General features: G+C 41.5%; 2 protein-coding genes across 2 annotated transcripts in view; both read right to left on the bottom strand.

Moving 5' to 3' along the window:
- Window positions 1-3,549: 3,549 nt before the first annotated feature.
- On the bottom strand, window positions 3,550-13,460 carry lrrc58b (leucine rich repeat containing 58b). Its single transcript, XM_080785558.1, has 4 exons — window positions 12,722-13,460; window positions 9,213-9,341; window positions 7,200-7,477; window positions 3,550-6,319 (listed from the first exon to the last, which is right to left on the bottom strand). Exons 1-4 carry the CDS (start codon window positions 13,183-13,185, stop codon window positions 6,126-6,128), a joined length of 1,065 nt encoding a protein of 354 aa, XP_080641684.1. The 5' UTR covers window positions 13,186-13,460; the 3' UTR covers window positions 3,550-6,125.
- A 1,363-nt stretch (window positions 13,461-14,823) lies between these two features.
- fstl1b (follistatin-like 1b) overlaps window positions 14,824-22,834 on the bottom strand; it is a 33,232-nt gene continuing 25,221 nt past the window's right edge. Inside the window, exons 7-11 of the mRNA XM_080786674.1 lie at window positions 21,925-22,043; window positions 21,018-21,130; window positions 19,614-19,724; window positions 18,606-18,700; window positions 14,824-16,490 (exon numbers count right to left, since the gene is read on the bottom strand). Of these exons, the coding sequence (XP_080642800.1) occupies window positions 16,449-16,490; window positions 18,606-18,700; window positions 19,614-19,724; window positions 21,018-21,130; window positions 21,925-22,043 (480 nt within the window). The 3' untranslated portion in view covers window positions 14,824-16,448. The remainder of the gene's footprint in view (window positions 16,491-18,605; window positions 18,701-19,613; window positions 19,725-21,017; window positions 21,131-21,924; window positions 22,044-22,834) is intronic.

The raw sequence follows: 22,834 nt of genomic DNA, 5'->3' as shown, positions 1-22,834 counted from the left end.
ACGGTAGGCCTACTATCACATACCTTTTTTTATCATTATCCAGCTGACCCATTTAATTGTTGCACAACATCATTTGATCACTTTGGAAATGAACTATAACATCTGTGGGTTTGACGCACTACACTGATGAAGACAGCATGTTTGGCATAACGATGAAGATATCGATGAAGAATTCTCGCTTGCGGCTGGAGTTGGCAAAACTGGCGAGTTCTCCAGTATCCTGACTATACTAAGTGGCGAGTGGGAGTCCCGCTCTGTAATCCATGCGCTTTGGTGGGTGGAAATTGTTCTTTGTGCAAAGCTACACATCAACCCCCATGCAGTCCTGCAGGCCTCTCCTGCCCCACCCTGTCCTCATCAACCAGAACAGAACAGGACCCTCCCCTATAACATGCCCAGGTTTGCCCGCTAGCATACCCAATTCCAAAATCCCTCTCTCTGGAACAACGCAACTCTTCCATTTTGTGTATAGCCATGGAGCTGCATTAAGCTGTGCCTCATCATGAAAGTACCCCTGAGGGGTCCGTCCGTACAGTAGTATACTATAATATAGTATATGTCGTGCGATGTCAAAGCATTAGTAGGACGAATGAGGACAGCGCAGGACAAAATGTATAGGCCTAATACAACAAAGCACAAATACAGTAGTGACTCTTATAACTATAGATAACAGGACCACACCTCTTGAACATACACATCTACAGTAGCCTATATACTGAACATACATGCTATGTACCACTCCATCATATTCTGCGCAGCTGCTTGCCTGCTCTGTTTATTCTCAGTATGGAGGGAGGGAGGGAGGGAGGGAGGGAGTGGTGTGGTATACTTTGACACCTTGACATGGATAAATTGCTTTAAATAGATATTTCCAGCCAAATTAACTCTAATCACTTCTTTTTGAGGCTCTATTTTTTTAATACTGCACCACGCTCTTTGATTATTGCTATTACTGTGTATCCAAGTAACCAACAAGTCACGCACACACGCACGCACGCACACACACACACACACGCGCGCGCGCACGCACGCACACACACACACACACACACACACACACACACCACACACACACACACACACACACTCACACACACACACACACACACACACACACACACACACACACACACACACACACAGGATTCTGAGAAGAGGACAGAGAAGCGATTTTAGGTTGATTGTTTTTTATCAATTTCTTTACCAGAGAAATATACTGTCTGTAACACAATAGTTGATGTTTAGTGTTTGTTAACCCCGGCCGCCACTATTACATGAATTAGTCCCGGGGAGCTTAGCAGCCTTACTTTGAACACAAGGCTTGATTGTTGCGAGGACGTCTGGAGTGTGTGCGGGCTATTAGTTGAGCGAGTGAATGTGTAGCCTATTTGAAATTAATGGGGTCTGTGTGGGGGGTCTGGAATGCATGTTAACACATGAAGGCCATGATGTGAGCTGATATGGAGTGGTGTGGAGTTGGCTCAGGTTGATAAGAAGCTTACTCTATTATAAACCAAAATACACAATTCAGATTTCTCTGATATTTGATACACTGTCTGTGGTCCTGCTGTATGTATTCTTCAAAACTGCAGTTTATCATCAGAGAACTTTGGCACTGCCCACAGTGCCAAAACTACTAGTAACTGCTCTACTGACCATGGTATTACTGTGCTTAACTGACCAGCGAACTGGCCTGACCTGAACCCCACAGAGAATCTAGGTTGTATTGTCAAGACTAAGAGGAAGGTGTGAGACATGAGACTCAACAATACAAATGCATTCACGGCTGTTATCAAAGCAAACCTGGGCTTCCATAACACCTCAACAGTGACAAAAGCTGATCACCTCCATGCCACGCCACATTGATGAAATAATTCAAAGGTAGCCCAGACCAAGCATTGACTGCATACATTAATATACTTTTCAGATGGTCGACATTTGAATTATATTAGGGGAGAAAATTAACTTTTACACAATATTCTAATTCATTGAGATCTGGACCACACATGCATGCACAGCACGCACACGTACGCACACACACACACACACACACGCGCACACACACGCTGCAGTACCTGGCTTGTAGACAGCTGTAGAGGGTTCCTCCTAGTCCAAAGGCACATGCAGCATGTGTCTTACATTTCATCTGTATCCGTAGACTCAGCAGATACGAGGTCCTTGAATTCCAACATTTTCAAATTATTATAATATATTATATTTTCCGCAGTTCTGTTTTGTAACTGTTGAGAGGTGAACTACTATGCAAGTGTGAGTGTGACCTCCACCACGCGTGGTGTTTGCTACTGATGATGGGGCGCACCACTTTGTCTGTCCGTCAGGCTTTACTCACTGCTGGCTCCATTTCATCATGGCCGCCTCATGCAGCTCAGGTTGCAGCCGGCAGCATCCTCTTGCTCGGTCGTATACAGAGCATATGTGCACAACATCCCTGCATACAAAAACTGCGGGGTGTGTGTAACATAACTCCATGCGCACATGGTTGATGTAATATACAAGGGAGAGGACTCTAGAGAATCAACTGTTGTTGGCGGAGGTCTCCTGCGTGAGCATGTTGGTGTGTTCAAAGGAGAAAATTAAAAGAGGCACAGTGGCACACAGGCAGGAACACTGCAGCGATATATGGCCAAACAGACCATTGAACAAACAACACACCAAAACAACAAAACAAAACATTGGTCTGGAAGAGGGGGGGGTAAAAGAGAGAGAGAAACATGCCAAGGCAGGGAGGGGAGCTTCGAGGGGGGTAGAGAGAAAAGAAGCTGTTAGTGCCCTTTGGCAGGTGATGTAAAGGGGATTAGATTGAGAATGCACTCACCCTGGCATCTCTTAGTTCTGGGTTAAAGAAGAGGTCTCTCACTATTGAAGCCTGGGGACTGAAATCACCTTCATATGCAAATGAAACCTGGACATATTCAAAGTAAAAAAAAAAAAAAAAAGGTTAGATTGGCTTGCACACACACACGCACACACACACACGCAGCTATGGTGTATCACACTAATTATAAGGACCTGCCATCGCGCAAATTCCAGCTTTTCACCAGAGGAGAAAAACTTTTTTTTTCTTTCCAAAATGAGTTAATAGCACAGGCAGACTCTACACATGACATACTAGAGCATGCTCAAAATGTACTTTAAGTAGTAAAAATAAAAGTACTCGTATTGCAGAATGTCCCATTTCACAAGTTCAAAATATGTACAAAATCTTTTGAAAATAGCCGATCTACAAGCTTGAAATGTATAGGGTTTGAAGTGGTTAATGTATGTTTTCTAATGAACATTAAAATCACCAAAGTAACTAACTAAAATTTTCAAATAATTGTACTGAAGTAAAAGCACAAGTTTTGGCTCCGAGATGTAGTGGAGTATAAGTAAAAGTACTGTAAATTGGAAATACTCAAGTAAAGTACAAATACCTCAAAATTGTACTTAAGTACAGTACAGTACAGTACAATACAAATAACTTTCCACCACTGCAGAAAATATTACATGACAATGTTATTATTAAAATGATTAAATCAATCTTTTATTGTTATTATACTGTAGTGTACAGTCTAGATATATTAAGTTTTTAAAAAAGTACACAAAATGAATACTGTACATTCCAATATAATTGTCAGTATCTATTCAGCAAACCACTTTCACAAAACATGTAGCTGTGATGTTGGCATTAATAACAGTGATATAGTTTTGTTACAACACATTGCTTTGTTTTCACCTTGTGGTTAAGATTGTTAAAGCAAAAATTATATATATTAAAAAAAAGGCAAAATGCATAGAATTAACTGTCACATTTCAGGGTGCAAATATCACATTTTCGTGTATTTCTACATGTCAGAAATCACTTTCATCAGTAAGGCACTTTAGTAAGTACAAAAACAGCTCTACTATAAGCACTATTGTAACAAAGGAGTATATTCTAATATCTAAATTTAGGGCCCTCCATAAAGACCATCTGTGTTCTTCCTGTTCTATACCAACTTGACACACACTGCCTGTGGGGGGGGGGGGGGGGGTCATTGTCCCCACGAACAGAGGAAGCAGGAAAAAGCTGGAAAATTGAGAATCTTCCAATGGAAGTAAACAGGAGCTGTATGCCGAGTCCTGAAAACATTGAGCACGAAAGATCAGACCCAATGTTTATCCAGAGAATCAAATATAAAGGCCTGCCACTCGTCTCAATCAAATAGCATTTTTATATTTATTATCACTGGCAGATTTCGATTTCCAAACGATCCATTCTCAATGCCATGCCAGGGTAATGCTGGCTATGAAAAAGGCCATGACGCTCAAGAGAGTCGAGCGTGGCTTATTCCAAAAAACGTCTCCACTGAATGTTTTCGATGAGTCAATTCTGCAGGTCTCCGCTCTTCTTTTTATTATGACTGAGTCACTTTTGGGAGAGCTGACGCACCACTTAAAAAGAAAAATAGGAGAAAAAAAACTGTGCTGATTGGGGCACGAGGTGGTGAGAACATCATCACTATGTCTAGAGAAAACTCAACTCTGAACAAACACTCACACGTGGCAAGCATTACGTTTTGTTCAGCTACACTGCGGTTCCCAAACCTTTTTGGTCATGCACCCCCTCTTCCCTCCCGACCTAGCTGACGCACCTCCCCCCCCACATGAAAATATAAATTGCATAAGCTATATAGAGACACATTTCCTATTTATCCACATATATGCACATGAACCTGAATACGGCATATATATGCAGCAATGGGCTATATTCTGCATATACTTGCCATATATATATTGGCATAATATATTTAAAATAAAACCATAGCACTGTGTACCATTAAGCCTTTTCATGTCGTGCACCCCCTAGAAGGCGCTCGCGCACCACAAGGGGGTGCACACACACCACAGTTTTTGGGAACCACTGAGCTGTAGCATGTATTTGCGATTCCACTGGGAATGGGTGTATTTTATTGTACAATAGTCTACCCTGGTCCTCTCGATACACAGTTCTTGTGCACAGTACAAAATGGAGAATACATTTTGCACCATAGGCAAGTTTCACATCATGATTTGAAAGATTTGTCTATCCTGATAATCCGTGTGGTACATACCGGTAATCATTTTAGCCGAGATAAACACCAGTACATGGTTTATCATGGGGCAGCCCAGCTGCACCAAAGTCCTAGTTTGGCCATAGTTTGCTCCGATTAGAACACAACAGGGACTACAGAACAGTCAGCGTGTAGAGGATGGCAGGAGTCTATAAAAGGTTGTTTAGTGATAACTCAAATCATCCCTGCTTTATTAACTTATGAAATTCACTCGAAAACATCGTTGTGTCGCCATCCTCAGGAAATGCCGAGTATTTGATGAACCAGAGGAACCACCCAGTGCATTTCAAGCTCTTGAGTTGCATTGTTGCACTTGCATTGTTCTGCATCTGCATTATTTGTATCCAGTCTTTCTTCTCCCGTCCCTGGAAAAAAGGAGAGAATTTCCGACAGCAAGTTCAGCCTCACAGTTCAACCAAGAGTTTTGCTGCCCTCCAATGCTTGACCATGAGGTTTGATTTGCTGCCCTTCAATGCTTGACCAACGAGGCCAACACTTTGTGGGAATGAAGAGAGTCACGGAGCTACTAGAGCTGCTGGGGATTTGGGAAACAAATAATTTCCCCCCCAGTCATGTCTCCTGAACAGAGATGTAGTGAACGACAGAGAAAAGAAACCCCACATTAAGGCATGTAATGTGGTTTTCAATTTCAAACCACAGTATAGCACCTATTTCTTTTTGTCTTTTAGTGTGTGCACTGGGCTCATGTACGGTCCGAGTTACACTTAGTCGTGCACCAGTGTGGCACACCGAGAATTGCCGATCTAGAAAGCTCACGATACGTGTCGGCGTGACACCTCGTGAGCCTTTTGTGAGGTTGGGTGTGCGACACCAGTACAAAACTAAGTAAATACTGTGTGCGCACCCTGTATGTGCACCTGTATTTGTGTGTGCGTGTGTGTGCGCACTCGCACACACAGCATGCCAACAGGCTGTTAATTGTCTCGAGTTAATTTCTTCAGAAATGTCTGAACGAAACAAGCGAACGAAAAGAAGTGATGCCAAGGTGTGGCGACACCTCAACCTCTCCTGCTATCCCAGAAGCACCCTCTGTAGGCGGTCGGCAGGCACGCTGATGTCGTCCTCCGAATCTGCGTCACTCGGTGGATTAGAGCTGCAGGGAGAGGTGCACTCTGGAGAACACAGGTAATGCATGAGGGGCAGCCGGTATTTCCCGCAGAAATCCACAAACTTGATGTGCCGCACACACGAGTCAAAGTAAACACCTGCCAGAGAGAGAGAGAGAGAGAGAGAGAAAGGGGAGGTATAAGTGCATGAATGTAACCAACACCAATGCTGCATGATAGGAATGACTTTACGCAGTGCACAATATCAAGAACCGCCCCACCGGTTGACTTCAAACTCGGTGCACAATAGTAGCGCCGAGGACAACAGGGAGTGAAGTGTGTGAAGTCAGTTGGATCGGTGGTTGTTCAGACCACCGATACGCTCGTATGTACATTCATTAAATCTCTGTGCGAGTGTCCTCAGAACATCTCGAGAACCGCCCAAACAATCGACTTCAAACTCGATGAGTGCATTGCCCTAGAGACCAGTGTTGTTTTTGGCAGCACATTTTGATCTTAGTTTTAGTCATAGTCTCAATAGTTTATTTAGTTTCAGTCACATTTCAGTCACCAGTCTAGTTTTAGTTGACTAAATATCATAAGCTTTTAGTCGACTAAATCTACAGTTTTTTTTTTAGTCGACTGAAATGTATTTTGGCGGGCCTCGATGCCATCGTAATGACACCTGCTGAAAATAGCAGATCTGACGCGTTGTGAGCTTGTAGAGCTGCTATTTTCAGCATGCAACCAGGTGTAAAATGACTTATACTGGAGCTCTTGTCCACTAGTCCCTTCCTAACCTTTTAGTCTAGTAGTTTTTATTTGTTGACGAAATTGTCAGTATATTTAGTCTTAGTTTTAGTCATCATAGCATAGTTTTAATTTAGTTTTCATCAGTGGAAAAAGGTAGCCGACAAACATTTTTCGTCTTAGTTTTAGTCGACGAAAACAACACTGCTAGAGACCCCTAGGAAACGTGTTCATAAATAACCAATAGTCGATTCCACCCATCTACTACCATCAATATCACACATCTTACCGGCACACTTGGGGTTGGGGCATTTGCTGGCGAGGTCAAGGTAGTGCAGAAGGTTGGAGGGCAGTTCGTGGGGGAAGTATGGGATATTTCGGCTTTTAATGGTGCGGCCCGCCAGCTCCAGCAAAGACGGGGGGTCGTAGGTCATCTCCTTGACGAAGCGCACCACCAGCGGGTTGCCGCGGAGACTGAGCTCGTGCAAGTGGACGAGGCTGAGGATCTCCCTGGGCAGGTAGGTCAGCAGGTTGTTGTGGAGACTCAGGGAACGCATCGAATGAAGCCTGGAGGTCAGAGATGGGGAAATTGTTATACATCATGTGTACAATTTAGGCCCTTAGCAGACGCTCTTAATCCAAAGCGATTTACAATAAGCAAGAACAAAAAGCATGGCAATACATCACACATACATAAAAAGTAGTTATCATGAACATGCGTAAGCTAAGAACGTAACCATGGAATATCTATATAATGAAAATATACATACCGGTCTAAACTAAACTATACTATACTATGGTATGACTACATAAAATGCAATTCTACTGCTGTCTAGTGTCTACCAGAGTAATCTAGTAAGAGAGTGGTATCTCGCCGCAAAGTGGGTGCCTATGGGCGATAGTTCCAAACATTGCTCCTATGGCTGGAACTATTCCATTGAGATAGAATGAGCACTTCCACATTCCATTGTTACAATGAGAGTCACCGGGAGTGTCATTACTCTCTTACTAGAGTACTCTGGCGTCTAACATGCCATAAGTCTGTATAAAATGCTATCTACTGTAAGTCTATATAAAGTGCTTATCAAAGTGTAAGTGTTGTGTAATGATGAGTCAGGTGAGGTAGATCAGTCACAAAGATGGCTTTGAGGGAAAGCACTGATCTCACATTTATGGCAGAGGTCCTTGAATCATTTAACCCAGGGGTTTTCAACAGGTGGTCCGTGGACCACTGGTGGTCCCTGGAAGTATTGCATGTGGCCCTTGGCCATTCATTTAGTAATGTAGGATTTGTCGATTTAAAAAAAATGCCATTCCACTAGTTGAGAAACAGTGAAGTGAATGACCTGGTGACCTATGATGACCGTCCATGTAGTCATTTACCGACAAGTTGGAGGTCAAGAAATTCAACAGAAGAAGAGAGTAAGAATCTCAAAGAGGGGGAAGTGCAGCGGATTGTCTGGTTGAGTCATTATTAATAGGACATTATTAGTAGTCAATGGACCATTGGTTGAGAAACAGTGGGATGTATACCTACTACGGCTCTTGTGGCACATCATGAGGCCGACGTGTGCATAATTGGGGAGATGTGCCATTTGCCATGTTTGAGAATTTCAACAAATTTACCCGTACAGTACAGTACAGTACAGTACAGTACAAAAAGGGGTGCCTTAGGGGCGCAGTGACGGTGCTACGCAAGTCCAGGGGAGCCGCGGAATACTATTTAATAATAATATAAAATATAATATTTGAAATTCATCAATATCACTTTAACCACTTAAACCCTCTATACTAATAAAACAGACCGGGCACTTACTTGAGGCATTCTTTTTTAATTTACTGCCAAAAACTACAGATCTAGTTGCGATACATTGTGATCTGCCATTTTTGGTGAATGTTCCCCCCAGAAAAGGGGTTCTGGGGTTCAAGTGCATGGTTAAACAAGTATAAGGTTTTTTTTTTTACTGTAAAATGAAATAAATGTAGTATTCTATAAAGTAACAATGTCATTCAGGGGTGCCATGGATGAAATAGTGATGTGCCCTGAGCCAATCAAGTTTGAAAACTACTGCAGTGCACTGCAGTACATACAATGCCTACCGCTTTCAACGTACAAGAGGTGAACAGCTAGGTGGCATTTTTTTACTATTATTATTACTATTTTTTTATAGATATCGTGCAGTTGGCAGGATGATCCAACAAGCTTCTCCATCGTAGTTAGGTCAAGTGTAGCTGCAATATGTTAATCACGTGGATCAATGTGAAAAGCTGATGGCCGTGTGTTGTGTTGTGTTGTGGTTACCTGGTGAGCTGCGGGGGAACACTTTGGATGCGGTTGTCACACAGAACGAGGTAGCTGAGGTAGGGCAGGTTGGCCAACTCTGGCGGAATGGCCGTGATGAGGTTTCCACCCAGATACAGCAGCTCAAGACTACGAGGAAAAACAACAAAGGCGAGAGAGAGAGAGAGTATTATATCAAGCCATTATATCAAGCTTCTATACATGTAATAATACTGTATATGTTTTGTGTAGGGTCAAGATGAGGTCGGGTAGGTCAAAACATGGTTATGTTCAGTTTCAAGCACTGAGAAAACTGTTGCGCCTTTCTCCGTCCTTTTTTTTCTCAAACTTGACTACGGTAGCGGTGGTCTCAAAAACATAAGGGAAATGTTGACAGAAAAAGACTATAGCACTGACGAAGGTCTTAGGACCGAAACGTTTGCTTTTTAATTGCACTTTGAGCACAGAGCACTTTATGAGCATGATAAAATAAAATATATTTTTTTTTCTTAAAGGAGAATTCCATGCTAGAATGCTTTCTTAACTTTTTTACCTTTCTTTGTAGTTGTTACGTCCCCACCAAAGAGGTCCAGGTGTTTTTTTGTGCAAAAACTCCTTATTGGCTATTTCCCTGACCATAAGCCCTCAATGAATTGCATTGAATGGAATGGGAATTGAATGGGGCTATGGGGTGTTGTGCTAATCTAAATAAGTAGAAAAGTGTGCCGCTTGGGATATTATTTACATTATAAAGAGAGGATATATATACAAAAGAATAATCATTTTGAGCAAAGGAAATAAGCTAATTAGCACAAAACCCCATAGCTTAGTCAGGCTTACCCATGACATAAAATACAAATAATTGGTATAATTGAACTAAGTGGATAAACTAATCAACTGACATAATGTTTCAGAACTTCTTTTTTTTTTTTAAAGATGACAAATAAATAAATCTACAAAAATAAATGGCATGAGCTTCTAAGCAAACCATTTTTAAAAGGCACCAGAGATAAACACTCTCACAGCACATACCACATGGGGGTGTTAGTGTCACAGGATAGCATCTAGCTGCGGCTAGCCTGTGTTAGTGCTGCCAGAATAGGCCAAAAATGACATTTGAATATTAATTTTAAAACACCACATGGATTCAAATGAATTTCGAATGTATATGATTTTAATATGAATATTGCAGCCTCAAATGCTGTAGTACTTTCGATTCCTTTACAGTCCTGTATGGGCCGCGGTTGGTGCTGCAGAGAAATGCGCTCTCTTGAGTCTTGCGAGATCAAATGAATGATTCATGATTATCTTAATAGCCTAATTTTTGTATAATGTTTTAGTTTAGGAGGCACAGAGTCTCACCAGAACTCACACAGCAAGTTATTTATTTATTTTTGAATCTGAACAAATGCACAGAGACAGTGTCAACAGTTTACCTATACTGAGGACAAGTAGCACACAATCGTCAAAGAGGTAGTAGCAGGGATGAAGCAGGGACAGGGGAGTCACAGTCAACAAGAGAGAGAGAGAGAGAGAGAGAGAGAGAGAGAGAGAGAGAGAGAAGGGGTGGGTGAGCTGGATGGTCAGTGAAAGCAAGCTGTCAGCCTAGTGGAACTGCTGACCACAGCAACTGAGAGAGAGAGAGGATGCTATTATATTGTCCTTGGTGCCTGAGCAAGCCTGCTCTGTCCAGGGGGAAAGGAGCCATTTAGGACCCTCTCAATGCCTTCGCCAGCAGAAAGGCACAAATTATGAGAGAGAGAGACAGAGAGAGAGAGAGAGAGAGACAGACAGACAGACAGACAGAGAGGGGTAGAAGATGCTGCTGATAAATGGTGTTCAAGTTATGTAGTTGTTGATGTACAAGCAAACTTGTTCCTGCATTGAGGAGTCCACAGTCCATCGCCCCTTAAATGTATCTGCCTATCTTATAGTCATCATGGCTTTAGCAGGTCAAACCTTACGTCAAGACCCTCAGATCAAAGTACCTCACACTTTTCAGGGGTTGACAGACTTGACACTATAAGGGTTGCCCACCTGCTAAAGTAAACCAGGTAAATAAAAGATTTGGTCAGGTGGAGTTTACTTTCAGGTTGCCCAACCGTGCAAGTAATCGTTTGAGAGTTGGACCCAACCATCTATAAACACAACAGTGTGGAAATGTAAAATAAGAGCACCGTTTGTCTATAATATGCCGTTTTCGCTGTTGCTACATTTAAAAAATATAAAACAACAACTGTGAACCCTACGTCATATTCATACAGGAGGTATTTGTCATAAAAACTAATTGGTATGACATTTCTTTTTTTAAATCACACAGCCCCCGAAAGTAAAATGTTAAAAAAATAAGTGTTAAATTGAATGGCAATTCAAATTTTACCCATACTAATTTACTTTTCGGGCAAGTGGCAAGTAGGCAAGTAGAACATGACCTGTACTTGCCCGAGAGGCAAGTGCCTCTGAGACTTTATAGTGTCAACCCCTGACAAACAACCAGCCACGACCAGTTGTTTCTTATCAGACTGTACACACACACACACACACACACACACACACACACACAAACTTGCATTGTTTGGATGGATGTTTAGCTGATCTGTTATTTGTGGTTGTGTTGAAGCGTTCACCATACCGAGTGCAAGATGAACTCATTTCCTGTGATGGGAATGTTTATAGCTAGCAGCAACTGTCCCAGATACAATCTAGGATAGCTATCAGAGCAACAGATGACGACACACGTGTGGGGTAATTACTTGGATAAGGATTTGCACGCAAATGGTACACCGATAGTTTCTTTCTTCCAATGGATGTGGTGCACAAAGGTTCCCTCTCTTCATGTGTCGAAGTGCAAAGTAAAATGTATAATAAATAAATGGAAATGTCTTATTCATATCATGCCCTTCCATTTCTTTATAATCCTAAAATTTTATGTGTACTACACACACAGAGAGAGAGCCCTGGAGTTAAATAAACAGGTGCACAGTAAAAAATTATCCGAGTGTACAAATGCAAACAAATTAACCTGATAAGAGTGGATTTTACTGTGGTGTTTACTTTGTTTGCAATGTCACTATACAGCCACCTGCTCTGCTGCTGCTGCTGTGGCTGTCTGGCTGATGCAACAGGCTACTTTGGTCTTAGTTGCACCTTACCCTGATGTTGGTGCATCAATCATGTATAAGCTATCCCGACATGGATCACGACTATCATACTAATCATAGATGTATTTTTTATCGATTTTTAGTACATTTGCATATATCATAATAGTTATAAGTAAAAGTCATACTCGATTAAAAAACAAAAACAAAAAACATCTGACCTGTGTGTGTGTGTGTGTGTGTGTGTGTGTGTGTGTTTTCTTGTGAAGATCCCTCTCTGTTCTTATGATGAATTGAACATGGGCCCTATTGTAAACAAGTGTAATGCTTAGTTTATATGGTGTCGTCCACAGTTTTGAGTTGTGCTTTAAGTTGAAATCATGTACTGTAATTCGCCAATCTGTTAATAAATTCATCAATCAATCAAAGTACCTGGTCAAGTTTTCTATCTCCGCGGGTATGCTCTTTAGTCTGTTCCCACCGAGCGACAGCGACTGCAGACGCCGCAGCTTGGTGCACTGCAGCGGGATCTCCTCGAAGCGGTTGCCGCTCAAGTTCAGCACCTCCAGCTGCATGGAGCCGAACTCCTTCGGCAGCGAGAACTCGTCCAGGCGGTTGTTCTTGGCCAGCAGCGTCTTCAGCTTGCCCAGCCGCGTTATGTCCTCGCATATGACCGACAGCGCGCTGTTGTTGCTGATGTCTAGAAACTCCAGGTTGGAGAAGATGCACGCCGAGGCGGGCAGGGAGGTGAGCTGGTTGTAGTTCAAGTAGAGCTGCCTGGCGTCCCTTTTCCTCTCCTCGCTGACGCTGTCAACGCTGAAGTTGTTCAGACTCAGACGCGAGAAGTCCAGCACGCCGTTCCCTGGTCCTCCTGCTGCCCTCCCGTGAACCTCCATTTGCCTTGCAGTTTTATGGTTAAACTTCCAACAGGAATTCTTCGATTTGTTGTGGTGGGCTTAAACCGCCCCGAAAACCACCGAGTCTAAAAACCCACCCAGCTAGAAGAAGATCAACATTCCTCCTCGTAAAGACGAAAAGGCAGGGAGCCAAAATGCCCATTTGCTTACATTTAATTTCATCGCGCTTTACCAGTCCACTATATCTAGGTCAGTTATTATTCACGCTTGGTCATGGTTATTGGTAACCATGGAGTGTAGTGGAGACTGGAGAGAGAGATCTATAGTTTGCCAGAAGCTGATTTCCATGAGAAACACTAAAGCCGTCCTATGGGGAAGTTATTTGTGTTCCACGTTTCGGGGTTGGCTGCTCGAGGCAGCGACTCCGCCCCACTACAACCCGCTCACTGGCTGGTCAACCACTCCGTCATGTCATGTGCAACAAACTACAATTAAGCGATTTATTGATTTTTTTCTTTTCTTATACGTTCTCGTGACAGGCCCAAATGAATTACACGTTTGTTTTTATTTATGCTTTTATTCTTTATTTTTATTATTATTGTTACAACAATTACAACATGTATGGGTGATTACTGATGATTATCAACTACTGTCACTGGCTTCACAAGTTCACATTGGTCTAGTTCCCATGTCCATTATGCAATAGCAATACCCCCCTACTATTAGATTATGCAACAGATGCATTTGACGTTTGACATAGATGCTTGTACAAATTAATGTGTAATACTGTCTACCCTCTACCGTTGTAACACTCCCACTGGACTCCCACTCAGACTCAACACGAGATTGTGCTGCTCCTTTGTGTGGCTGTCTGGCTGACTGACGGTGACCCCTCAATGATCATTGTCGACTAATCGATTGCTAGGTCGTTTTGGGACCTATACCACATGCGGCCCCCACCATCACTTAATGTGGGCCGCAGGTTAATATCATAAACTGATATATTATTGATTTCAGCTGCTACAATTCCAAACATGCAAACATGACCCGCTTTTAAAACCTTTAAAAAGTCTATATTATATGTAGCTTAATGACTATTATTAAATGTGTTTATTGTTATTGTATTTTTTATGTCCAATGCATTTGTATTTTAAGTTCATGAAGTTAACATAACTTAATGCATTTAAAATTAAACAAAATTATTCCAATTAAAAAATAGCACAAATGATTCATCAAATGATTCAGGATTTCGCCTCTAGTCAACAATACATTGTTTGTCAATAGTCATGCTTTTCCCCCATGGCCATGTACATGATCTCTCATAAATTCTTACAGTTTATTGTTCTTCTTAAACTCTGTTGATGAGTAATCAACCTGTAAAGTCTGGTTTCCACAAGATTGCATGACATATATAAGATTATAGATAACACATTTCCATGACAATAGGTTGTCTAAATTGCTGTGTATAACCTTGCCAAACGTTGATGTGGGGGGACATTGCTAACCAATAATGGCATTTTGAAAGTCACTCTCAAATCTGGAAAAAAAAATGTACATGGGGAATTAGAATTGACCAGTATTTTATATATTATGCTTCACAATGTGGTATGCCTATGGTAGTTAATAATTAGGTATACATGGGCTACAGCCAGGTCAGGAGAGAGATAATGGCAACAATTTGTAGTGGTTTATGGATTTTATTGTCATACATACAGCATTCCTTACAGTCTCTGCAGTCTAGTAAAATATAAAAGACCTAGTTTGAACTATGCAAACACTCACGCAAACACTTAACAAGGATAGAATCATAAAAGCATGAGTTTTTTACTGCTTAACTTTTGCAAAGCACACTCATTCTTGCTATATCACATGTGGTATATTACCGTATACTTGCAGGCAAAGGTAGACTTTTATAGTCGGCAGGTTCTAAGGCACTGATTTTTATGAACATTTAAAAAAAATGTAGACATGGGATTTTGAAAAAATCCAAACTACTTTCATTTTCGCACACGCACAAGTGCGCATACCACACACACACACACACACACACACACACACACACACACACACACACACACACACACACACACACAGTTAATTAATGCGCCTAAGCTACTTTAAGCTGATAATGAGGCTAGTCCTTCTGTTAAGAGTGATTTTGAAAGCACAGGTATAGTGTTGTTGCTGGGTCCATGGTAATGCTTTACCTGGATTTGTACATCATCATTCAAAACATTCTCTATCAATACTAGGCTTTGGTTTCAGTTTTCTCCCTCCCATATTTCAGCTCATGTCTTGCGTCTTGCCTTGGTGCAGTGCTCCACATTCAGAAGCTGGACTGCTCAGATGACCGTTGCTCAAAAAAGTTCCAAGACAGCCTATTGTCAAAAAATGTTTTCAGTTAAAAGCACCAGAGGGAGCTGAGAGAGTAACCTTGGAGCAATGTGATTAACATCTCAAGCAAATTAACACATTTAACATAGAGGCAAACACATTGCAGCAAAAAATAAAAATAAAATAATAATAATAATACAACATAAAATGAAGATTGCATCGGGGCATAAAAGCCTGGAAATAGACGAGACAGAGATAGAGAAGTGCATAATAGCAGTTAAAAAAAAACAACCAAAGTTGAGTAGGCTATCTGTAACATTCCTCCAGCCTGCAAGCACCAGTTCAACAGACATGCCAATTCTAAAGCCTAATTTATTGTATTGTACAACAGTATCGCTCGCCAAAAACACAACATATTTCCAGTTATTTCAGTTACAGAAAATGTTATAGTCGGCGAGCGACCGTTTCATTCAACGAGAATAAATTAGTCTCTCTCTCTCTCTCTCTCTCTCTCTCTCAGAGCACCTCCCAGAGCCCGTGTCAGGTTCCTCCTCTTCTCTTTGTTCTCTGACACCTCTCTGTCTATTTTAAGGACCTTTCTTTTACAGTGACTTTAATTGTTTCAATCTGTAACCACTCACCATCTTCTTTTCATATATATACTGTAAAAACATAGGTATCGTAGAAAAGATTTGCCCCATTCCTAGTGCAGGGGTCCAGTAATACAATCAAACAGTGTGACAGTACTGAACACAAGGGAGTCCTATAATAATACTATTTTGATAGCCCCTGATTCTAACAAATATCAACACAAAGACACAAACACAGTAAAAACAAGAAAAAATGACATTAACATAAAGAAAAACATGAATAAGTCAGTTCAGTAACAAGTAACACCACAGGGCCTCAAGGTGACTCAAGTATGGAGGAAGGGTGATGGCATATCCTCTCCTTCATCGTTTCTTCATTTAGGCCTCTTTTGTGCTGCTTTTCATCTTCTCAACTGTTTCCTGGTTTTTCAAAGTACAATAAAAAACAAATTCAGCAACTGATTTGCAAGTGGGGACATAGTAAATTACAGCAGCACACATTACTGTGTATGTATTCGTTATAGTCCCAACTCCTTCTGGAGTGAGAACTCGTCCCTAAATATTTGCTAAATACTTTCACCTACAATACATGCCCAAAATAGGTTACACCAGCAGGTTGAAAGTAGTTATGTTGAAGATACATTGTTTTTGTTTACAATGGCAGTGTGTGCTGCCTCACTCGAGTGCATATAGTACATGACCTCGCTGACTCGTACATGGCCTTGCGCCAATTTACAGCGGTGCGTGTCATGTGAGCACTGCTGGGCGCACACACACACACACACACACACACACACACACACACACACACACACACACACACACACACACACACACACACACACACACACACACACACACACACACACACACACACACACACACACACACACACACACACACACACACACACACACACACACACACACACACACACACACAGCCGTAACACTACACAAAAATACTTAGTCAGATGCTTTGCTAAGACAACAAAGCATAAGACCTTGAAAATCAGCAGTGAGTATAGGCTTCTATCTATGCCGTCTGCGTGTGGAAACAAAAGCCAAACGCATATCTCAACCTCAATATTAAAGCACAATATTAGTATACTCCTCATTTCCCCCTGTTCTTTTTGACGGCCCATAGACCATTTCCGTTCCCGAGTTTGGTTTGAGTCATTTATAAAATATAGCAAGTTTGCTATATTTGAAATCATTTGAAGGATAGGGTTATTATATAACTATATCATATCATATCACTACTATCATTGTTTGGGGAAAACACAAAACACTGCAAATAATAATACAAATTAAGTCACATGATAGCCTCAGAGGTGACATTTAACAAAGCATCAAATTATAGAATGTATATTGTTATCTGGAGAGACGCTATAGGCACAACCTCTGACTATGGAGCATGTTCATGATTCTTCAGTCTGTGACATTTGTAAAAAATGACTCAGTTCAGGAATGCCATCTGGCAGATTCCGGTGTGACCAGCAGGCTCTCTGTCAGCACTGGACTCAGTCATTCATTTGCGCAAATAAAGGCACTTATCTCTAGCATCGGAGCCCAGTGCCCACAGAGTGCGAGCGTCTTCATTCCTTAATCCTCTTATACTATACTCATCGCTCAGCACCTGCCCAAGTTTGGGTTGGATTGTGCATGTCTTTGTACTTGTTTTCGTGTCTCTGTCAGCACTGACCTTTGACTGCGCTCTAGAAACCCTGAGTGTTCATTTAACTTACAAATGTTACAAATTTCTTACATCTGTGTTGCGTCTGTAACACTCTCAGAGTTACAAATGGATAAAGTCCATTGTGAGCGGAGTTGTGAGTTGTGACAACTCCACTCACGGCGAGTCCAACGGCAACGTTTAGACGAGAGAGTCGCGGCAACTCCGCTCGCGGCCAGTCCAATGGCGGCTCTTCTACATAGACTTATATTGGCGAACTGTGACAAAGTCCTTGACCGGAAGCTGACAGAATGCCCCGGACTCAGGCAACAGCCCAGCTTAAATGACTTGATCTTTATGTTTTTAGTAATAGTAATAACATAAACATTACAGAGACTTTAGTTGTCACCGTACAATACTTTAAAACAGTTGTCATGTTGCACATATGCCCTAAAATTGCCGATACCTGCGCCGCCCTCGTTGAAAACAATGTATTTAACCCATTCTGGGCGCGGACCCCTTTTGGTGTTTTAAGCATTATGTTATGCTTCAGCTGTTGAAAAATAGCAGATCTACAAGCTCATAGCGCGGCACTCGAACTTGTAGGTCTGCAAATCTTTGAATATATATTCTTTCAGAGCGAACGTTTTTAACTCAAATCTTTGCTTCTGGGGGAGGTCCCTGGAACTACATATCGGAGGCCAAATACAGATAATTCTAGGGGTCCTTGACATGAAATAGTTTGAGAACGACTGACATAGAAACATAGGTTTTTCAGAAAACTGTCAGGATTTAGAAGACATTTGTAGAATCGCATGAAAAGTGCTTGAGGACATTACGGTGCAGTAAAGCCAGACTGACCTGGTGCTTGTTGAGTTCGGCCACGCGGAGGCTCCACTCCTCCTCCGTCATCTCCGCCCCAGCGTCGGCAGACTCGTCCACCAGCGCTGTCTTGTCTGGACAGAAAACACAGCATTAAAGGAGGCGGAGGTTGTTGATGTTATTCGTGTACGTTAGTAAAAGTCCGGAAGTCAAAATGTACAAAAAGTTTTGGCATCAAAAAGTACTTAAAGTACCAAAGGTAAAAATTATGCAGAGTGTTTGATTTCAAGTTTTCAAAATGTGTAAAAGTCTTTTGAAAATAGCCGATCTACAAGCTCACAATGCGTTGCATTGCGAATTTGCGACGCATTGTCTGCTTGTAGATCGTCTATTTTCAAATGGCCGAAATGTATATAGGGCTGAAGTGGATAATGCATATTTAAAAAAATTATAATAATCAAATCTACAAAGTAACTAAAGTTTTCAAATAAATCTAGTGGAGAAAAAGTATAATATTTGACTAAGATTTAGTGGAGTAAAAGTAAAAGTATTGGGAATTGAAAATACTCAGGTAAAGTACAAATACCTAAAAAATAAGTACAGTACACCACTGCATTAAATGGATGATAAACAATAATGACAGTCACACATTGTTATAGCCAGGGTTACATTTTCTTAGGCTCTATATAATTCTTTGTATGGAAAGTCTGCATTGTGAGCTTGTACAATGCTATTTTAAAATCAAAACCTTTTTTGTTTTTGGATAAATTATGACAATTCCCCCAAAGTAGGGACATACATCAGGGTTAATGTGGTTAACATATGTCTTTTAATTAAATTGCTAAACTGTGATATTCACCAAACACAGATTTTCGAAGAGGAAATAAATAAATGTCATTTATTTAACTCAGACTGACCAGAAGCAGGGATAAAGCCCATCAAAATGAATGCTCAGTCCAGGCATATCAAAAAGCAGAGGGATGGATTTCCCCACCATTGGCCCCAGACAAACCGAACCCTGTGTGCATGCATAGATTGTAGTCTTACCGCTGCAGGTCATAGCAGTGCAGACCCAGTTGCCGCACGCGCACACACATCGGTTACATTCCACCTGGGTCTCAGCCCCATCCTCATATGTCTCGTCCTCCAGGGCACACTCTGCAGAGAAAGGCACACACGCACACACAAACACACAAACACCGCACAATGACACAAGATATCTTTGACACAAGATTCTCTCTTAACTAGCATACTAAAAGCCAGTGAAATGACATTTCGTTCTCTTGTGCATTTTATGTATATCTGCTGAATGACAATAAAGTTATCTAACTAGATATCGGGAAATGTTTTTTTTTTTTTTTCTTTGCCCGCAGGCCGGTCGAGCTACTAGTTTACAGAAACAATATAACCCAAAGTCTTATAGACTCATATATTAGGCCTATATATCTTGCGCCAACCCCTTAACCCTTATCCCTAAACTTATTTGCCATTTTTACTATTTAAATAAAATAAATAACTTTAAATAGCTGATCTACAAGCTCACAACGTGTAGATGTAGATCGGCTAGTTGAACTATTTTAAAATGATTTTCAAAATAGTAAAATAAAAAAAAGGCAAATAAATGGGGGTGGCGCAAGATGGAGCCCTAGAGTATTCTCCAAAATAATTTGTAATTAATTAATAATAATTAATGTCAATGAAAATACAATGTCCTTGTATGTGAATGTGAACCAGGTCCTTTAAGCTTTCAAGGGGGGAAAAAAAAGTTTCCATAATTTGTTGTGTACAGTGTTTCTTTTTGTTTCTGTGTGCATCTGTTTGAGAATGTGTCGGTGTCTTGACTGTGCGCCAGAGAGTTTCTATGTTTATAAGTCCTTGGCTCTGCAGCCAGAGGCCCATGGATTCAGTGTTCTGCCATGAATGTTTTTTTTTCTGTCCTGAGAGCCAAAACCGCTTTTCCTGTGAACTTTCCCCCAGATATCTGAAAGTCCCTTGAACTGGACCGGCAGATTGAATCAGACAAGCAACAACAAAAAAAACGCAAAGCTTGCCTCATGTGATCGCTTGAAGCAATGGAGTTGGGCAGTAATACTCGATAAAGTTTTATGCATAACATAACCCATTTTGGGTGGGAACCCCTTTTGGCATTATGTTATGCTTTAGCTATTGAAAAATAGCAGATCTACAAGCTCATAGCTTGTCTGCTATTTTTTTTAAATCGAAGAACGACTGACATAGAAACATGGCTTTTTCAGAAAACTGTCAGGATGTAGAAGATTTTTAGAATCTGAACTCAGGTCAAAATGGGCTAAGAAAGGTTATTCTTCAAAAGTATTTTTCCTTTTTTCCTTCTCCCATGCATGTTGTTTGAAATGGTTGCCCTAGTGCGCTCTTTCTATGAAGCCTTTCTACAACAGTGTAGTGGTGCGAAGCAATCTGGAACTAACTCACTCTTCTCCGGGGGATTAAAGCCTGGCTTCAGGCAACTGAGGAACTCATCAAAGCTCAGCTTCCAGTCCGCATTGTCGTCAGAGAGCTCAATGAGGGCATCCACACACAGGCTCCTAGGATGCAGACACACACACACACACACACACACACACACACACACACACACACACACACACACACACACACACACACACACACACACACACACACACATGAACGCATGCACGCACGCATGAACGCACGCAGTCACATGCACGCGAGCAGATATACATTTGTCTGTCTGTCCTTGAAAGTCCAAGGACAGTCCCAGGACACCACGGCGATAGTTATACAGTAGCTAGGTACAGTAACATGTGATGTGTGTATAACCAGATGCCAGAAGGCAATGTTCCCACATTTGACCACTTTAAATCTGGCTGTCCCTATTTTCGGGCACGTCAATAGACGAACAATTAAAAAATAATGAATCTGGCAAGGTCACGACGCGTTGAGAAATGCCGCATTGTGAGCTCGTAGATCAGCTATTCTCACCGTTTATAGGGCTTTTTACGTGGTTAAATGGAAGAGGTTACGGTAAGGTGAAAAACACACAAAAACACAAGAGCAAAGCAGTCTCATATACTGTGCACTGATTCACACCAGCAACAAACTTGCACCGGCACCAAAACGAACACGTGATGAAGACAAAGTCCCCGTCATTGACACACTACTAAACCCTGACCCCCTCTGCCGTGATCAAGGGTCTCCGCGGCCCAATTATCTCGGCCGTTTCAATGTGTTTATTTCCCTCTTTTCTATTGGAACCGCATCAAAAGAGAAGACCCCTGTGATCCTAAACAGCGGCTGAGACGGTAGACACGCACGCACGAGCACGCACACGCACACGCAAACACACAGGCACACTAACCTGAGCAGCTTGTTGCTCTCCTGGTCTGCATAGGACTGCATGTCCACAGCTGAGTCATTGTGCTGAATGAACTTGAGAAGCTCTGAGGAGTCCAGCTGGGAGTCACCATTGTCATAATTCTGCAGAAACATACGCATGGTATATGCTTATAAATTGAATCCATATACGGTACTCCTACTCTTGCCCGAATCCCCCTTAAGGCATAATAGCAATGTATTTTAGTAACATAAGGTCAAATATATTGTCCCAGATAATGTCTTCTCTATAACATTGACCCCTGCCCAAAAGGGCCAGTGTCCTGCAGGGTTGTAACGAAAAAGGATACAAATTAATTTCAGTTAATATTTCAAATATTACATGAAGGCACATTGCCTGAAAATATCAGGAAATGTCAAATGTCGACATTTAGACCAAAATATTGTGATGAGTCTCGCTGAACGACGAGACTAATCTTGACCAATGACCATATTCTCGCTGATATCTTATCAGCACAGCTGAGAATTGCCATGTTGTATCTCCTACTAGGTGACATAATAATGCATATAGGCCTACTGTATAATATATATCGCGTTAATAGAGGATTCTCAATGTATAATTAAAATTTGGGGCAGATACGATGTTGCATTCATGATTTGTGGCTGGCATTGGTTGCAAAACGGGCCTTTATAATAGTGTTTGGCCAAGGCATTTATTATTTTGCTTCATGTGCATCTGTTTGAAAATGGTTGAGCAGTAGAAACACCAATGAATGAATAGCATTTATGCAATAAAAGCCATCGCCAATGCAATACACCAACATTAAGCACCAATGCAGTGGACACTGGATCGAGGCATTTGGATTCAGGGAGCTGTTGCTTGGTAACCTATAGGCTCTGTAATCCTCTCCCTGGTAAGGGCCTCTGGCCTGGTA

Source organism: Protomyctophum bolini, assembly GCF_963924005.1.
Source record: "Protomyctophum bolini genome assembly, chromosome: 16".
NCBI classification, from domain to species: domain Eukaryota; kingdom Metazoa; phylum Chordata; class Actinopteri; order Myctophiformes; family Myctophidae; genus Protomyctophum; species Protomyctophum bolini.
The sequence above is the reverse complement of the archived record's forward strand: the minus strand, read 5'-3'. Positions and strand labels throughout refer to the sequence as shown.

Coding starts and splice junctions, on each gene's coding strand:
- lrrc58b (XM_080785558.1), bottom strand. CDS start 13,185: ATGGAGGTTCACGGGAGGGCAGCAGGAGGACCAGGGAACGGCGTGCTG. Junction 9,342..12,721: donor GAGATAGAAAACTTGACCAG/GTACTTTGATTG, acceptor TTTTCCTCGTAG/TCTTGAGCTGCTGTATCTGG. Junction 7,478..9,212: donor GTTCCCCCGCAGCTCACCAG/GTAACCACAACA, acceptor TCTGACCTCCAG/GCTTCATTCGATGCGTTCCC.